The following is a 15,476-nucleotide window of genomic DNA, read 5'->3' as shown; positions in this document are numbered from 1 at the left end:
GGACCCCTTACAGTATTATAGACACTATGTCCTGGGATTTACTATGGTCTTCTATGTAGAAGGACCCCTTACAGTATTATAGACACTATGACCTGGGATTTACTATGATCTATGTAGAAGGACCCCTTACAGTATTATAGACACTATGTCCTGGGATTTCCTATGGTCTTCTATGTAGAAGGACCCCTTACAGTATTATAGACACTATGACCTGGGATTTACTATGGTCTTCTATGTAGAAGGACCCCTTACAGTATTATAGACACTATGACCTGGGATTTACTATGGTCTTCTATGTAGAAGATCCCCTTACAGTATTATAGACACTATGACCTGGGATTTACTATGGTCTATGTAGAAGGACCCCTTACAGTATTATAGACACTATGTCCTGGGATTTACTATGGTCTTCTATGTAGAAGAACCCCTTACAGTATTATAGACACTATGACCTGGGATTTACTATGATCTATGTAGAAAGACCCCTTACAGTATTATAGACACTATGACCTGGGATTTACTATGATCTATGTAGAAGGACCCCTTACAGTATTATAGACACTATGACCTGGGATTTACTATGGTCTTCTATGTAGAAGGACCCCTTACAGTATTATAGACACTATGACCTGGGATTTACTATGGTCTATGTAGAAGGACCCCTTACAGTATTATAGACACTATGACCTGGGATTTACTATGTTCTATGTAGAAGGACCTCTTACAGTATTATAGACACTATGTCCTGGGATTTACTATGGTCTTCTATGTAGAAGAACCTCTTACAGTATTATAGACACTATGTCCTGGGATTTACTATGGTCTTCTATGTAGAAGCACCCCTTACAGTATTATAGACACTATGACCTGGGATTTACTATGGTCTTCTATGTAGAAGAACCCCTTACAGTATTATAGACACTATGTCCTGGGATTTACTATGGTCTTCTATGTAGAAGAACCCCTTACAGTATTATAGACACTATGTCCTGGGATTTACTATGGTCTTCTATGTAGAAGGACCCCTTACCTTCTAATGACTCTTGTGTGGCTTGTGAGCAAAACATGTGCATGTTCACGAGAGTCTCAGCTTTTCATAGATGGGTCATAATAGTTTGTAGCTCAAACGGTTGGGACTCTACCAGACGTTTTTGTGAGAAGAACCAGATTCCGGGAATCTGCCCTTGTCTCGCCTCTTTACCTCAGCTCCCATTAATCACACAGACTAATGGTCGTTGTCAGGCAACGTTAATCTGCTGTCGTTTTCCCCCTCGAACCATTCAAATAAAAAACCTGTTTTTTAACATACCCTTTGTGTTTCCTGTTGACCAATAGCCTATGAGCTCCAGCGCTGCCCTGATCCGAGGCCGTTCCGTAACGGCGTGGTGATAGGCCGAAGGGACTTCGGGGTGGGCCTGACCAATCTCGTTTTGAATGCCTGCCAGGTTACACCCTGATAGGAGAGGTCTCACTCACCTGCCTGCATGGGGTCAGCAGAAACTGGAACTACCCTGTACCATGCTGTGAAGGTGACTGCATTATCTTCATGCGTAATGTATTTATTATCTCTGTAAATGGACTTCTCTTTGCAATTCTCTAGTGACATTAAAAGTGGTGTACTGGTGTATCTAGGCTGACCTGTACCCTGCTGCTATTTATCCAGGCTGACCTGTACCCTGCTGCTATGTATCCAGGCTGACCTGTACCCTGCTGCTATTTATCCAGGCTGACCTGTACCCTGCTGCTATTTATCCAGGCTGACCTGTACCCTGCTGCTATTTATCCAGGCTGACCTGTACCCTGCTGCTATTTATCCAGGCTGACCTGTACCCTGCTGCTATGTATCCAGGCTGACCTGTACCCTGCTGCTATTTATCCAGGCTGACCTGTACCCTGCTGCTATTTATCCAGGCTGACCTGTACCCTGCTGCTATTTATCCAGGCTGACCTGTACCCTGCTGCTATTTATCCAGGCTGACCTGTACCCTGCTGCTATTTATCCAGGCTGACCTGTACCTGACCTTGTTTCTCATGTACCACACTGGCTGTTGTTTCTCATATACCACACTGGCTGTTGTTTACTATGTACCACACTGGCTGTTGTTTACCATGTACCACACTGGCTGTTGTTTACCATGTACCACACTGGCTGTTGTTTTACATGTACCACACTGGCAGTTGTCTCTCATGTACCACACTGGCTGTTGTTTCTCATGTACCACACTGGCTGTTGTCTCTCATGTACCACACTGGCTGTTGTTTATCATGTACCACACTGGCTGTTGTTTATCATGTACCACACTGGCTGTTGTTTATCATGTACCATACTGGCTGTTGTTTACCATGTACCACACTGGCTGTTGTTTACCATGTACCACACTGGCTGTTGTTTACCATGTACCACACTGGCTGTTGTTTATCATGTACCACACTGGCTGTTGTTTACCATGTACCACACTGGCTGTTGTTTCTCATGTACCACGCTGGCTGTTGTTTACCATGTACCACACTGGCTGTTGTCTATCATGTACCACACTGGCTGTTGTTTACCATGTACCACACTGGCTGTTGTTTACCATGTACCACACTGGCTGTTGTTTCTCATGTACCACACTGGCTGTTTTCTCTCATGTACCACACTGGCTGTTGTTTCTCATGTACCACACTGGCTGTTGTTTACCATGTACCACACTGGCTGTTGTTTACCATGTACCACACTGGCTGTTGTTTACCATGTACCACACTGGCTGTTGTCTCATGTACCACACTGGCTGTTTTCTCTCATGTACCACCTGGCTTGTTTCTCATGTACCACACTGGCTGTTGACCATGTACCACACTGGCTGTTGTTTACCATGTACCACACTGGCCGTTGTTTCTCATGTACCACACTGGCTGTTGTTTACCATGTACCACACTGGCTGTTGTTTACCATGTACCACACTGGCTGTTGTTTACCATGTACCACACTGGCTGTTTTTACCATGTACCACACTGGCTGTTGTCTCTCATGTACCACACTGGCTGTTGTTTATCATGTACCACACTGGCTGGTTTACCATGTACCACACTGGCTGTTGTTTACAATGTACCACACTGGCTGTTGTTTACCTATGTACCACACTGGCTGTTGTTTTACTATGTACCACACTGGCTGTTGTTTCTCATGTAACCACCACTGGCTGTTTGTTTATCATTGTACCACACTGGCTGTTGTTTACCATGTACCACACTGCTGTTGTTTCTCATGTACCACACTGGCTGTTGTTTCTCATGTACCACACTGGCTGTTGTTTCTCATGTACCACACTGGCTGTTGTTTACCATGTACCACATCCGTCCTCAGCCTTTGGAGGGTGTAGTGTGTCTAGAGGACATCCAGCCTTTATTCAGTTTAAACTTGAACTCTACGCTTTGCTTTGTTGTTTGCTTTGACAGATTTTATAGGCGCATGGAGCGGTTTGACGGGCAGTTTTAGTGCCTGAAGCATGGCATGGGGCTCTGGTCTAAATTAATGCACTATATAGGGAATAGGGCCCTGGTCTAAATTAATGCACTATATAGGGAATAGGGCCCTGGTCTAAAGTAGTGCACTATATAGGGAATAGGGCCCTGGTCTAAAGTAGTGCACTATATAGTGAATAGGGCCCTGGTCTAAAGTAGTGCACTATATAGGGAATAGGGGGCCATTTCAGATACAGACCAGGTAGCTGACGTCAGTAACAAGGACAGTGAATCACATCTCCTGGGGTTTACCCCTGCAGAATACACACATCTATGAACAATAACAAAATCATGTTTGGTTATGGTTGGTGTACTTACAGTTAGCCACTAGGGTAGTGTATCAGGGGACCGGCTGACGGCTTCATTCTGCTCTCTCTCTCTCTCTCTCGCTCGCTCTCTCTCTCCTCCCCCCCCCTCTCCCTCCCTCCTTCCCTCCCTCTCTCCCTCCCTCCCTCCCCCCCCTCTTTCTCTCCCTCCCCTCCTCTCCCTCTCTCTCTCTCTCTCTCTCTCTCTCTCCTCTCTCTCTCTCTCTCTCCCTCCCTCCCTCTCCATCCCTCCCTCCCTCTCTCTCTCCCCCCCCCTCCCCCCTCTCCCTCCCTCCCTCTAGCCCAGTGTGGTGGTAATATCACATCTCTGAATGGGACCATCTATTCCCCCGACCACCCAGCAGAGTACCCTAACTTCCAGGACTGTCTGTGGAGTGTACGGGTTCCCCCAGGGAATGGTATCTACATCAACTTCACCGTCCTCAACACTGAACCCATCTACGACTACATCACCGTCTGGTAAGCAGTGCACTTCGTTACAGCAGTATGTGATGCGTCTCAAATGGCACCCTATTCCCTACATAGTGCACTACTTTAGACCAGAGCCCTGTGGGTGTAGGGCGTTGCTGAATAGCCTATGAATAGCCTATGTGTTTCTGAATAGTATAATTTCCCCCTTAAAATCCTCAGTGGTGATGCGCGGGATTGACTCATAACCCACAGTCCCCGCGGTTAAGGACGAGTGAGTTTAGGGTCAAGAAATATAGTGTGGATGAAAGGCGGGTGGGTGGCGGGTTGAATGAAGACAAAACAATACCTTTAAAAAAATAAATGTGAAAAATCTATCATTCTAATGTTATTTATATCTATAGGCTACATTGAGGTTTATCTTACATTATGGCATTAGGGCATAAACCTAAACTTCAGGGCTTAATTTGACAGGCACCAAAATGCTTTAGGCAACGGGCAGAAAATGTTAACATCAAACCACGGAGGCAGAAAGGACAATGTAGGAGTTTAATTCAATAAGAGAAAAGCTGTGAAATGGAGAGTTGAATATAAAGAGGAAGGAAGAACCAGAACAGAGATGTTTAGGAAAGATCAGATGACGAGGATGAAGAGGAGGATAGCAGCTATGTGATGAAGAGGAGGATAGCAGCTATGTGATGAAGAGGAGGATAGCAGCTATGTGATGAAGAGGAGGATAGCAGCTATGTGATGAAGAGGATGATAGCAGCTATGTGATGAAGAGGAGGATAGCAGCTATGTGATGAAGAGGATGATAGCAGCTATGTTACGATGTGATGAAGAGGATGATAGCAGCTATGTGATGAAGAGGATGATAGCAGCTATGTTACGATGTGATGAGAGGATGATAAGCAGCTATGATGATGAAGAGGATGCTAGCAGCTATGATGAAGAGGATGATAGCAGCTATGTGATGAAGAGGATTGATAGCAAGCTATGTGATGAAGAGGATGATAGCAGCTATGTGATGAAGAGGATGATAGCAGCTATGTGATGAAGAGGATGATAGCAGCTACTGTGATGAAGAGGAGGATAGCAGCTATGTGATGAAGAGGATGATAGCAGCTATGTGATGAAGAGGATGATAGCAGCTATGTGATGAAGAGGATGATAGCAGCTATGTGATGAAGAGGATGATAGCAGCTATGTGATGAAGAGGATGATAGCAGCTATGTGATGAAGAGGATGATAGCAGCTATGTTACGATGTGATGAAGAGGATGATAGCAGCTATGTGATGAAGAGGATGATAGCAGCTATGTGATGAAGAGGATGATAGCAGCTATGTGACGATGTGATGAAGAGGATGATAGCAGCTATGTGATGAAGAGGAGGATAGAGCTAGCAGCTATGTGATGAAGAGGATGAGAGCAGCTATGTTACGATGTGATGAAGAGGATGATAGCAGCTATGTTACGATGTGATGAAGAGGATGATAGCAGCTATGTGATGAAGAGGATGATAGCAGCTATGTTACGATGTGATGATTGTGAGACGCTGGAGACTTACAAATTCAACAGTCACAAGACGGGGATTTAAACAGGTCTATGGCACCTCAAAGGGAACTGTAACCTACTGTTCAGATGGGATAAATGGAAACTGAAATCTGGACACTGACTGTAGGTCTATAACCTCTCACAGAGCCGTCATATTAACGCAGAATTAAAACATGTCTTACAGTAAAATGATCCACCAAATGTAGGCTACATTTTTACTCAGAAACAGGAGTGGAGAAATATAATTTAATTTCTTTCAGCATCTTGACAGAATGCGAATTCGCAGTTAGATACCATCTGCAGACGTGGTATCTTTAACAGCATTATAAAAACCTGATAAGATTTCAGTGTGGTTGAAATCTTATCAGAAACACATTGGATTCCTGGTGAGTTGATTTAGTCTTCTAGGGCAACATAATGACAGAAGAGAAGCTGATTTGTATCTAATTATAGACAAGTTGACTAACTAATAGCCTTTATAAGAAGTGATAAGCAGAAACCTTGATAATCAATCATCCTGTTAAAACATCCTTCCTCTCTCTGACTGTAGCCTTGAAGTGAATTTTCTATATTAGCGAGTTAGGGTATACTGGTAAAAAATTATGTCAGCAGCAGTAAAGAAATAGACCTTAAAACATTTGATACAGAGACAGAAGGAAACAGATCTTAAAACATTTGATACAGAGACAGAAGGAAACAGATCTTAAAACATTTGATACAGAGACAGAAGGAAAGAGATCTTAAAACATTTGATACAGAGACAGAAGGAAACAGATCTTAAAACATTTGATACAGAGACAGAAGGAAACAGACCTTAAAACATTTGATACAGAGACAGAAGGAAACAGACCTTAAAACATTTGATACAGAGACAGAAGGAAACAGACATTAATGTATCTTTGCTATCCTCTCCCTACTCCCACACACTGAACACACAATGTATTTTCTGAGTAAAGGGCACTAGGGCCAAGTAACACGTACTTTATGACAGTAAAGGCAGTATTTATAGCTGGAAAAAAGACAGATATAGCTACTCTAACAACATTTAACAAAGCAGTTAACCATCAATTCCATCAGTTTTGCTGAGGTATTGTTGGGCTACATTTGCTAGCACTAACTTGCATTTGTAGGTGTTTTTAAAAAGCAAAGCATTACAATATAATTTTAGAATCATCAACAAAATGGAGGCCAAATGGAATGTGGAATGTATCAAGGGATGTGTTGTTTCTCCTCCGTTTGATTCCAAAACAGAACAGTAGAGTCGTAGTACAGCTCAGCTGCACCGTAGGCAGTCACACCCCCCCCCCCCCCCTCTCTCTCTCTCTCTCTCTCTCTCTCTCTCTCTCTCTCTCTCTCTCTCTCTCTCCTCTCTCTCTCTCTCTCTCTCCGCTCCCATGGGGACACTTTGAGCTCTGCCTCGGGCTTACAGTCAGAACAAGGCATCTGCAAGAGGCATCCACTTTAGAAAAACACTTCTGTTGGACTCAGGAGACATGACAAAACACTTCTGTTGGACTCAGGAGACATGACAAAAACACTTATGTTGGACTCAGGAAACATGCCAAAAACATTTCTGTTGGACTCAGGAGACATGCCAAAAACATTTCTGTTGTACTCAGTAAACATGACAAATACACTTCTGTTGGACTCAATAGACATGAGAAATACACTTCTGTTGGACTCAATAGACATGACAAAAACACTTCTGTTAGACTCAGTAAACTTGACAAATACACTTCTGTTGGACTCAATAGACATGACAAATACACTTCTGTTGGACTCAATAGACATGAATAGGTTGCCCTTTTGGATCCATCAGTCAGGAAAACAGATGTATTTCTGCACTCATGATGTTGGCGTTAGTGGTAATGTGTTTTCTCTGTATAGCAGAGCAGACTACAGCGGCTGAAGGCTTCCTCCGATAGGTTCACCCATAATGACAACCCTATTAAGGAAAGGTCCGGAGGGAAATTGCTTATCATTGAAAATCATTAGTACTGGCTGTGACTGTTGTTGACCCTTTATTTAGCTACGCTTTACGTATCATAAACTTCTCCTCAGGTTCTCTGGATACTCTGGCTGGGTTGAGTCCCCCCCTCCACCTAAATCTCTGTAGCTAGTACAGCACTTAGCTAGCTAGGACCCTGGAAGATCCGGGCCACTCATAGAACAGCAACGTGCTTCTTCTAAATTCTTCTTCCTGTATTTGTGTATTTTCTTTCTTTATATGTCTGTATGTGTTGGGGGGATTTGTTCCCCAGAAAGCTTTGTAAGCTTTCGTGGCACTTAACTAGCCACGAACCCTCGATGACCTAAAACCCCCAGACGGTAAACTGCTTTATTTTTGTTGTTCCCTTCAGGCACAGAAGATTGATGGTCAAACGGTCAAAGATTTAACAGTTGTTATTCTCTCCTTGCTGATTGGCTGGTCATTATCAAGAGAAATAGAGTGCTAAGTTAGCTACCGAGTTTTAGGAAAACGTACCGAATGGTACCCTGCTCCCTATAAAATGTACTACGTTTGACCATGGCCCATAATGGACTATGTAGAGGATAGGGTGGCATTTAGGATGCAGACGTAACCCACACTCACCCCTGGTTGTTTGGGATGCAGGATAACTCCCACTCACCCCTGGTTGTTTAGGATGCAGGATAACTCCCACTCACCCCTGCTTGTTTAGGATGCAGGATAACTCACCCCTGGTTGTTTGGGATGCAGGATAACTCCCACTCACCCCTGGTTGTTTAGGATGCAGGATAACTCACCCCTGGTTGTTTAGGATGCAGGATAACTCCCACTCACCCCTGGTTGTTTAGGATGCAGGATAACTCACACTCACCCCTGGTTGTTTAGGATGCAGGATAACTCACACTCACCCCTGGTTGTTTAGGATGCAGGATAACTCCCACTCACCCCTGGTTGTTTAGGATGCAGGATAACTCCCACTCACCCCTGGTTGTTTAGGATGCAGGATAACTCCCACTCACCCCTGGTTGTTAGGATGCAGGATAACTCCCACTCACCCCTGGTTGTTTAGGATGCAGGATAACTCACACTCACCCCTGGTTGTTTGGGATGCAGGATAACTCCCACTCACCCCTGGTTGTTGCTCATCGCTACAGGGCCACAGACCTGGACCACTCTCACAACATCAAAGGGCTTCATGTGGCAAACTAATGGGCTTCATGTGTCCAGACTAATGACTCTCTCTCTGCTGTGGGACCAGGCTGTCCAGACTAATGACTCTCTCTCTGCTGTGGGACCAGGCTGTCTAGACTAATGACTCTCTCTCTGCTGTGGGACCAGGCTGTCTAGACTAATGACTCTCTCTCTGCTGTGGGACCAGGCTGTCTAGACTAATGACTCTCTCTCTGCTGTGGGACCAGGCTGTCTAGACTAATGACTCTCTCTCTGCTGTGGGACCAGGCTGTCTAGACTAATGACTCTCTCTCTCTGCTGTGGGACCAGGCTGTCCAGACTAATGACCTCTCTCTCTCTGCTGTGGGACCAGGCTGTCCAGACTAATGACTCTCTCTCTCTCTGCTGTGGGACCAGGCTGTCAGACTAATGACTCTCTCTCTGCTGTGGGACCAGCTGTCCAGACTAATGACTCCTCTCTCTGCTGTGGGGACCAGGCTGTCCAACTAATGACTCTCTCTCTCTCTGCTGTGGGACAGGCTGTCTAGACTAATGACTCCTCTCTCTGCTGTGGGACCAGGCTGTCCAGGACTAATGACTCTCTCTCTCTGCTGTGGGACCAGGCTGTCCAGACTAATGACTCTCTCTCTCTCTGCTGTGGGACCAGGCTGTCCAGACTAATGACTCTCTCTCTCTCTGCTGTGGGACCAGGCTGTCCAGACTAATGACTCTCTCTCTGCTGTGGGACCAGGCTGTCCAGACTAATGACTCTCTCTCTCTCTCTGCTGTGGGACCAGGCTGTCAGACTAATGACTCTCCTCTCTGCTGTGGGACCAGGCTGTCCTGACTAATGCCTCTCTCTCTGCTGTGGGACCAGGCTGTCCAGACTAAACCTCTCTTCTGTGGGGAACCAGGCTGTCCAGACTAATGACTCTCTCTCTGCTGTGGGACCAGGCTTTGTCTAGGACTAATGACTCTCTCTCTGCTGTGGGACCAGGCTGTCCAGACTAATGACTCTCTCTCTGCTGTGGGACCAGGCTGTCCAGGGACTAATGACTCTCTCTCTCTCTGCTGTGGGACCAGGCTGTCCAGACTAATGACTCTCTCTCTCTCTCTGCTGTGGGACCAGGCTGTCTAGACTAATGACTCTCTCTCTCTGCTGTGGGACCAGGCTGTCTAGACTAATGACTCTCTCTCTGCTGTGGGACCAGGCTGTCCAGACTAATGACTCTCTCTCTGCTGTGGGACCAGGCTGTCCAGACTAATGACTCTCTCTCTCTGCCTGTGGGGACCCAGGCTGTCTAGACTAATGACTCTCTCTCTGCTGTGGGACCAGGCTGTCTAGACTAATGACTCTCTCTCTGCTGTGGGACCAGGCTGTCCAGACTAATGACTCTCTCTCTCTCTGCTGTGGGACCAGGCTGTCTAGACTAATGACTCTCTCTCTCTCTCTGCTGTGGGACCAGGCTGTCCAGACTAATGACTCTCTCTCTCTCTGCTGTGGGACCAGGCTGTCTAGACTAATTAACTACAAAGCTTTGGGGAAACTAACTCACCGCTGATTGGTTATCGTCTCTCCCTACAGGGACGGCCCTGACCAAGGCTCTCCTCAGATTGGTCAGTTCAGTGGAAACACGCCCCAGAAAGCGGTCTATACCACAGCCAATCATGTCCTCATCAAGTTCCACAGTGATTTCAGCACGAGTGGGTTCTTTGTACTTAGTTACCATGGTGAGTAGTGCCCTTTTAAAGTTTCTACTTAGTTACCATGGTGAGTAGTGCCCTTTTAAAGTTTCTACTTAGTTACCATGGTGATTAGTGCCCTTTTAAAGTTTCTACTTAGTTACCATGGTGAGTAGTGCCCTTTTAAAGTTTCTACTTAGTTACCATGGTGATTAGTGCCCTTTTAAAGTTTCTACTTAGTTACCATGGTGAGTGTTCCCTGTTAAAGAGAGTGCTTCAGCTGTAATGACTCTGATTCAAATGGACCAGTATATTAAATACAACCCTAGACTGGACATTGGTAAAATAATGAACTTACAGTCTTTATGAATTTACAGTCTTTATGAACTTAGTCTTTACAAACTTACAGTCTTTATGAACTTACAATCTTTATGAATTTACAGTCTTTATGAATTTACAGTCTTTATGAACTTAGTCTTTACAAACTTACAATCTTTATGAATTTGCAGTCTTTATGAATTTGCAGTCTTTATGAATTTGCAGTCTTTATGAATTTACAGTCTTTATGAATTTGCAGTCTTTATGAATTTGCAGTCTTTATGAATTTGCAGTCTTTATGAACTTACAGCCTTCATGAACAACCCAGTGGGATCTCAATTGGTCTTTCCTTGATTCCTCTCCTCGCCTCCTTCTCAACCATAATGGAAGGTCCATCGTCTCAGATCTTCTTCTCTGTGTTTTGAGAAGGAGGTAAGGAGGAGAGTGGTTGGAAGGAATAGAGGGAAGCTGAATTAAGCCAAAGAATATCTTGGGCTCCCGAGTGACGCAGCTGTCTAAGGCACTGCATCTCAGTGCAAGAGGCGGCAGTCCCTGGTTCGAATCCAGGCCGCGTCTGATCTGGCCGTGATTGGGAGTCCCATAGGGCTGTGCACAATTGGCCCAGTGTCGTCCGGGTTTGGCCGTCATTGTAAATAAGACTTTGTTCTTAACTGACTTGCCTGGTTAATTAAATACCGTAGGAAACACGAGGCTGATGTATTGATTTCTGTTGTCACCACCTTTATTATCTGGTTGTATTTCAGTTCGTTCTGCTTTCTAGCACCTTGTTGCTCTTATTGTCAGGATTTATACTGTTAAAAACCAGGATATCAACAGTCATCTACTGAAATGTTCATTCAAAATGTTCATTTGTTCATCTTACCACAGATTGAATTGTCATGCCGTTTTTAATGATCGTGGTAGAGGTTCATAAGCATGATAGCTGGACGTTCTATAGATTTACAGGCTTAGAGGTTTGATGAGCTGACAGGATGCAGGAGGCAGATTACAGTTTGGTGAACTGACAGGATCCAGGAGGTGTGATTACAGTTTGATGAGCTGACAGGATACAGGAGGTGTGATTACAGTTTGGTGAACTGACAGGATCCAGGAGGTGTGATTACAGTTTGATGAGCTGACAGGATACAGGAGGTGTGATTACAGTTTGATGAACTGACAGGATGCAGGAGGTGTGATTACAGTTTGATGAACTGACAGGATGCAGGAGGTGTGATTACAGTTTGATGAACTGACAGGATACAGGAGGTGTGATTACAGTTTGGTGAACTGACAGGATCCAGGAGGTGTGATTACAGTTTGATGAACTGACAGGATGCAGGAGGTGTGATTACAGTTTGATGAACTGACAGGATGCAGGAGGTGTAATTAGAGTTTGTGAACTGACAGGATGCAGGAGGTGTGATTACAGTTTGATGAACTGACAGGATGCAGGAGGTGTGATTACAGTTTGATGAACTGACAGGATGCAGGAGGTGTGATTACAGTTTGATGAACTGACAGGATGCAGGAGGTGTATTTACAGGGAACAGTCGAACACTTGTGTTGATATGTAAGTTAATGTTTACCTTCTATTGTTGCTGTTTATTGTTGTTGTTTATCTCCCTTCACAGCATACCAACTGAGAGTGTGTCAGTCTCCTCCAGCTGTTGCCAACGCAGAAATCCTCACAGAACACGACGAGTTTGAAATAGGTCTGTCCCATTTATACATGTATTTGTTTGGTTGTTTGGTTGGTGGGGTTGCTGGTTATTTCTCTGTATTCATTCATTTATTCATATCAAAGTGGCGCAGTGCAAGCTGTGTTGCTACAGCAGCTGGTTCAATACCGGTGCCGGCCTCGACTGGGAGACCCATGCTGTGTTGCTACAGCAGCTGGTTCAATACCCGTGCCGGCCTCGACTGGGAGACTGCTACAGCAGCTGGTTCAATACCGGTGCCGGCCTCGACTGGGAGACCCATGCTGTGTTGCTACAGCAGCTGGTTCAATACCCGTGCCGGCCTCGACTGGGAGACCCATGCTGTGTTGCTACAGCAGCTGGTTCAATACCCGTGCCGGCCCTCGACTGGGAGACCCATGCTGTGTTGCTACAGCAGCTGGTTCAATACCGGTGCCGGCCTCGACTGGGAGACCCATGCTGTGTTGCTACAGCAGCTGGTTCAATACCGGTGCCGGCCTCGACTGGGAGACCCATGCTGTGTTGCTACAGCAGCTGGTTCAATACCCGTGCCGGCCTCGACTGGGAGACCCATGCTGTGTTGCTACAGCAGCTGGTTCAATACCCGTGCCGGCCTCGACTGGGAGACCCATGCTGTGTTGCTACAGCAGCTGGTTCAATACCGGTGCCGGCCTCGACTGGGAGACCCATGCTGTGTTGCTACAGCAGCTGGTTCAATACCCGTGCCGGCCTCGACTGGGAGACCCATGAGATGGTTTTAGTTTTTTCTCCCTCTAAAAACATAAATAAATCATTCTAAATAACAAACTACCTTTATTTACAAATTAGTAACAATGTCTCACCCCCATGTTCAAGAATGGCCTTTTTCTCGCTCATTTTACGTTATTTGAAAACAAAATCATCTCCAAACTGTTTAAGGGGCATTGTACCAATAATGTCGCTAATAATTCCCGCCGTTCTGTTCTTAGTGCCAGTCTGCACGTTCAAACTAAACCAATGGAACTAATAATGGCATCTTTATGCTTTCATTAATAAAATAATGCTAAAAATACTCTTTCAAATTGTCGATGTTTCTGCAGTTACGGATCCATAACGAATTACTATGGGAATAAATATCACTGAATTACAGAAATATTGTAACAAAATTGTCTAATGAATGCAAACAAATTGTTGCTTACTGGGAAATACTCTTTCAAACACACATGGTCACGTTGTACAGCGTCATTATGGCTATTAGAAGGGCTGTATTTTTACAAATATATTAATATAGAATCCTCCAATCCTCTAAATGTAATTATTGGCGGAGAGTCAAGTCGTTGAAAAATATATTTGTAGATATACTGTACGTCCTACCATAGGCGGAATGAGTATTGGTTAGACTAGAATTAGGGTGTGGAAATGTTATGCCCCTTAGATATGAATTTACAATCCTCCAATTCTCTTATTCTGTGGCCTACTCCCGACCGTCACGTTGTACAGCGCCATATTTTACATTCCATCCTATCGGAAACCCTGAGGTTTTCGTTTTTTTTCTCGTTTTTCTCTGAATAGAAACACCATAATATTAATCAAATGAATTAAGTCAAATTTCTTAAAATCAATCCCATGTGCTCTGTTATTACAAAACATGTTTTCAATTCTCTAGTAATGCCAGTATGGCAGACTATCAAATGCTTCTCAAAGTTGCCCTCTGGTGGTCAAACTAGCACTAACTTGCATTAACGTAAAAAAAATGGCTGACAATTAAATAACGTGCCACAGAATGCTACAGCAGCCCGCAAGGTGTGCCGCAGTATGACACAACTTTTAAAGGAGGAACCACTGTATGTTCCAAAACATCCATCTTGTATGCAACAAGGCAATAAAGTAATACAGCAAAAAAAACACAGCAAAGGAACACATTTTTGGGATCTAAATGCAAATCCAACACAACACATCACTGAGTAACTCCCTCCTTATTTTCAAGCATGGTGGTGGCTGCATCATGGTACAGTATGGGTATGCTTGACATCGGCAAATACTGGGGAGTTTTTCAGGAGAGAAAATGGAGCTAAGCACAGTCAAAACCCTGGAGGGAACTCCGGGCCATCCATCTAACTATATTTTAGTTATTTAATTTGTATTAATCTTTCTTTTTTTTAAATACAAAAAATCTTCCACTTTGAAATGACATAGTATTTGGTGTAGATTGTTGTCCCCCAAAAAATGACAATTAAATCAATGTTAATCCCACTTTGTAACACAATAAAATGTGAAGAAATCCAAGCTCTCTGAATACTTTTGCAAGGCCCTGCACCTTCCAAGTGATGAACTAACATCAAGATACAATGATATGGTTGTTTCAAAGGTACCCCAGCTCTTCATCAGAGTCCATGTTGATAACCCCAGCTCTTCATCAGAGTGTCCATGTTGATAACCCCAGCTCTTCATCAGAGAGTCCATGTTGATAACCCCAGCTCTTCATCAGAGTGTCCATGTTGATAACCCCAGCTCTTCATCAGAGTGTCCATGTTGATAACCCCAGCTCTTCATCAGAGTCCATGTTGATAACCCCAGCTCTTCATCAGAGTCCATGTTGATAACCCCAGCTCTTCATCAGTGTCCATGTTGATAACCCCAGCTCTTCATCAGAGTCCATGTTGATAACCCCAGCTCTTCATCGGAGTGTCCATGTTGATAACCCCAGCTCTTCATCAGAGTGTCCATGTTGATAACCCCAGCTCTTCATCAGAGTGTCCATGTTGATAACCCCAGCTCTTCATCAGAGTCCATGTTGATAATACCTTGACGGCTACAGTATTGTCTTCAGACATGGGTTCAAATAGTATTTGATTTATTTCAAATAC

At 44.5% G+C, this 15,476-nt stretch overlaps 1 protein-coding gene across 1 annotated transcript in view; it reads left to right on the top strand.

The window, feature by feature from the left end:
- The window catches only part of LOC115187885 (CUB and sushi domain-containing protein 3-like), a 1,475,978-nt gene that overhangs the window by 1,328,981 nt on the left and 131,521 nt on the right, over positions 1–15,476 (top strand). The window contains 5 exon segments of the mRNA XM_029746934.1: positions 1,336–1,421; positions 1,424–1,529; positions 4,112–4,289; positions 10,518–10,663; positions 12,565–12,645. Coding sequence (XP_029602794.1) covers positions 1,336–1,421; positions 1,424–1,529; positions 4,112–4,289; positions 10,518–10,663; positions 12,565–12,645 — 597 coding nt within the window.

Source organism: Salmo trutta, unplaced genomic scaffold, assembly GCF_901001165.1.
Source record: "Salmo trutta unplaced genomic scaffold, fSalTru1.1, whole genome shotgun sequence".
Lineage (NCBI taxonomy): Eukaryota > Metazoa > Chordata > Actinopteri > Salmoniformes > Salmonidae > Salmo > Salmo trutta.
This window is presented reverse-complemented; position numbering and strand designations above follow the sequence as displayed.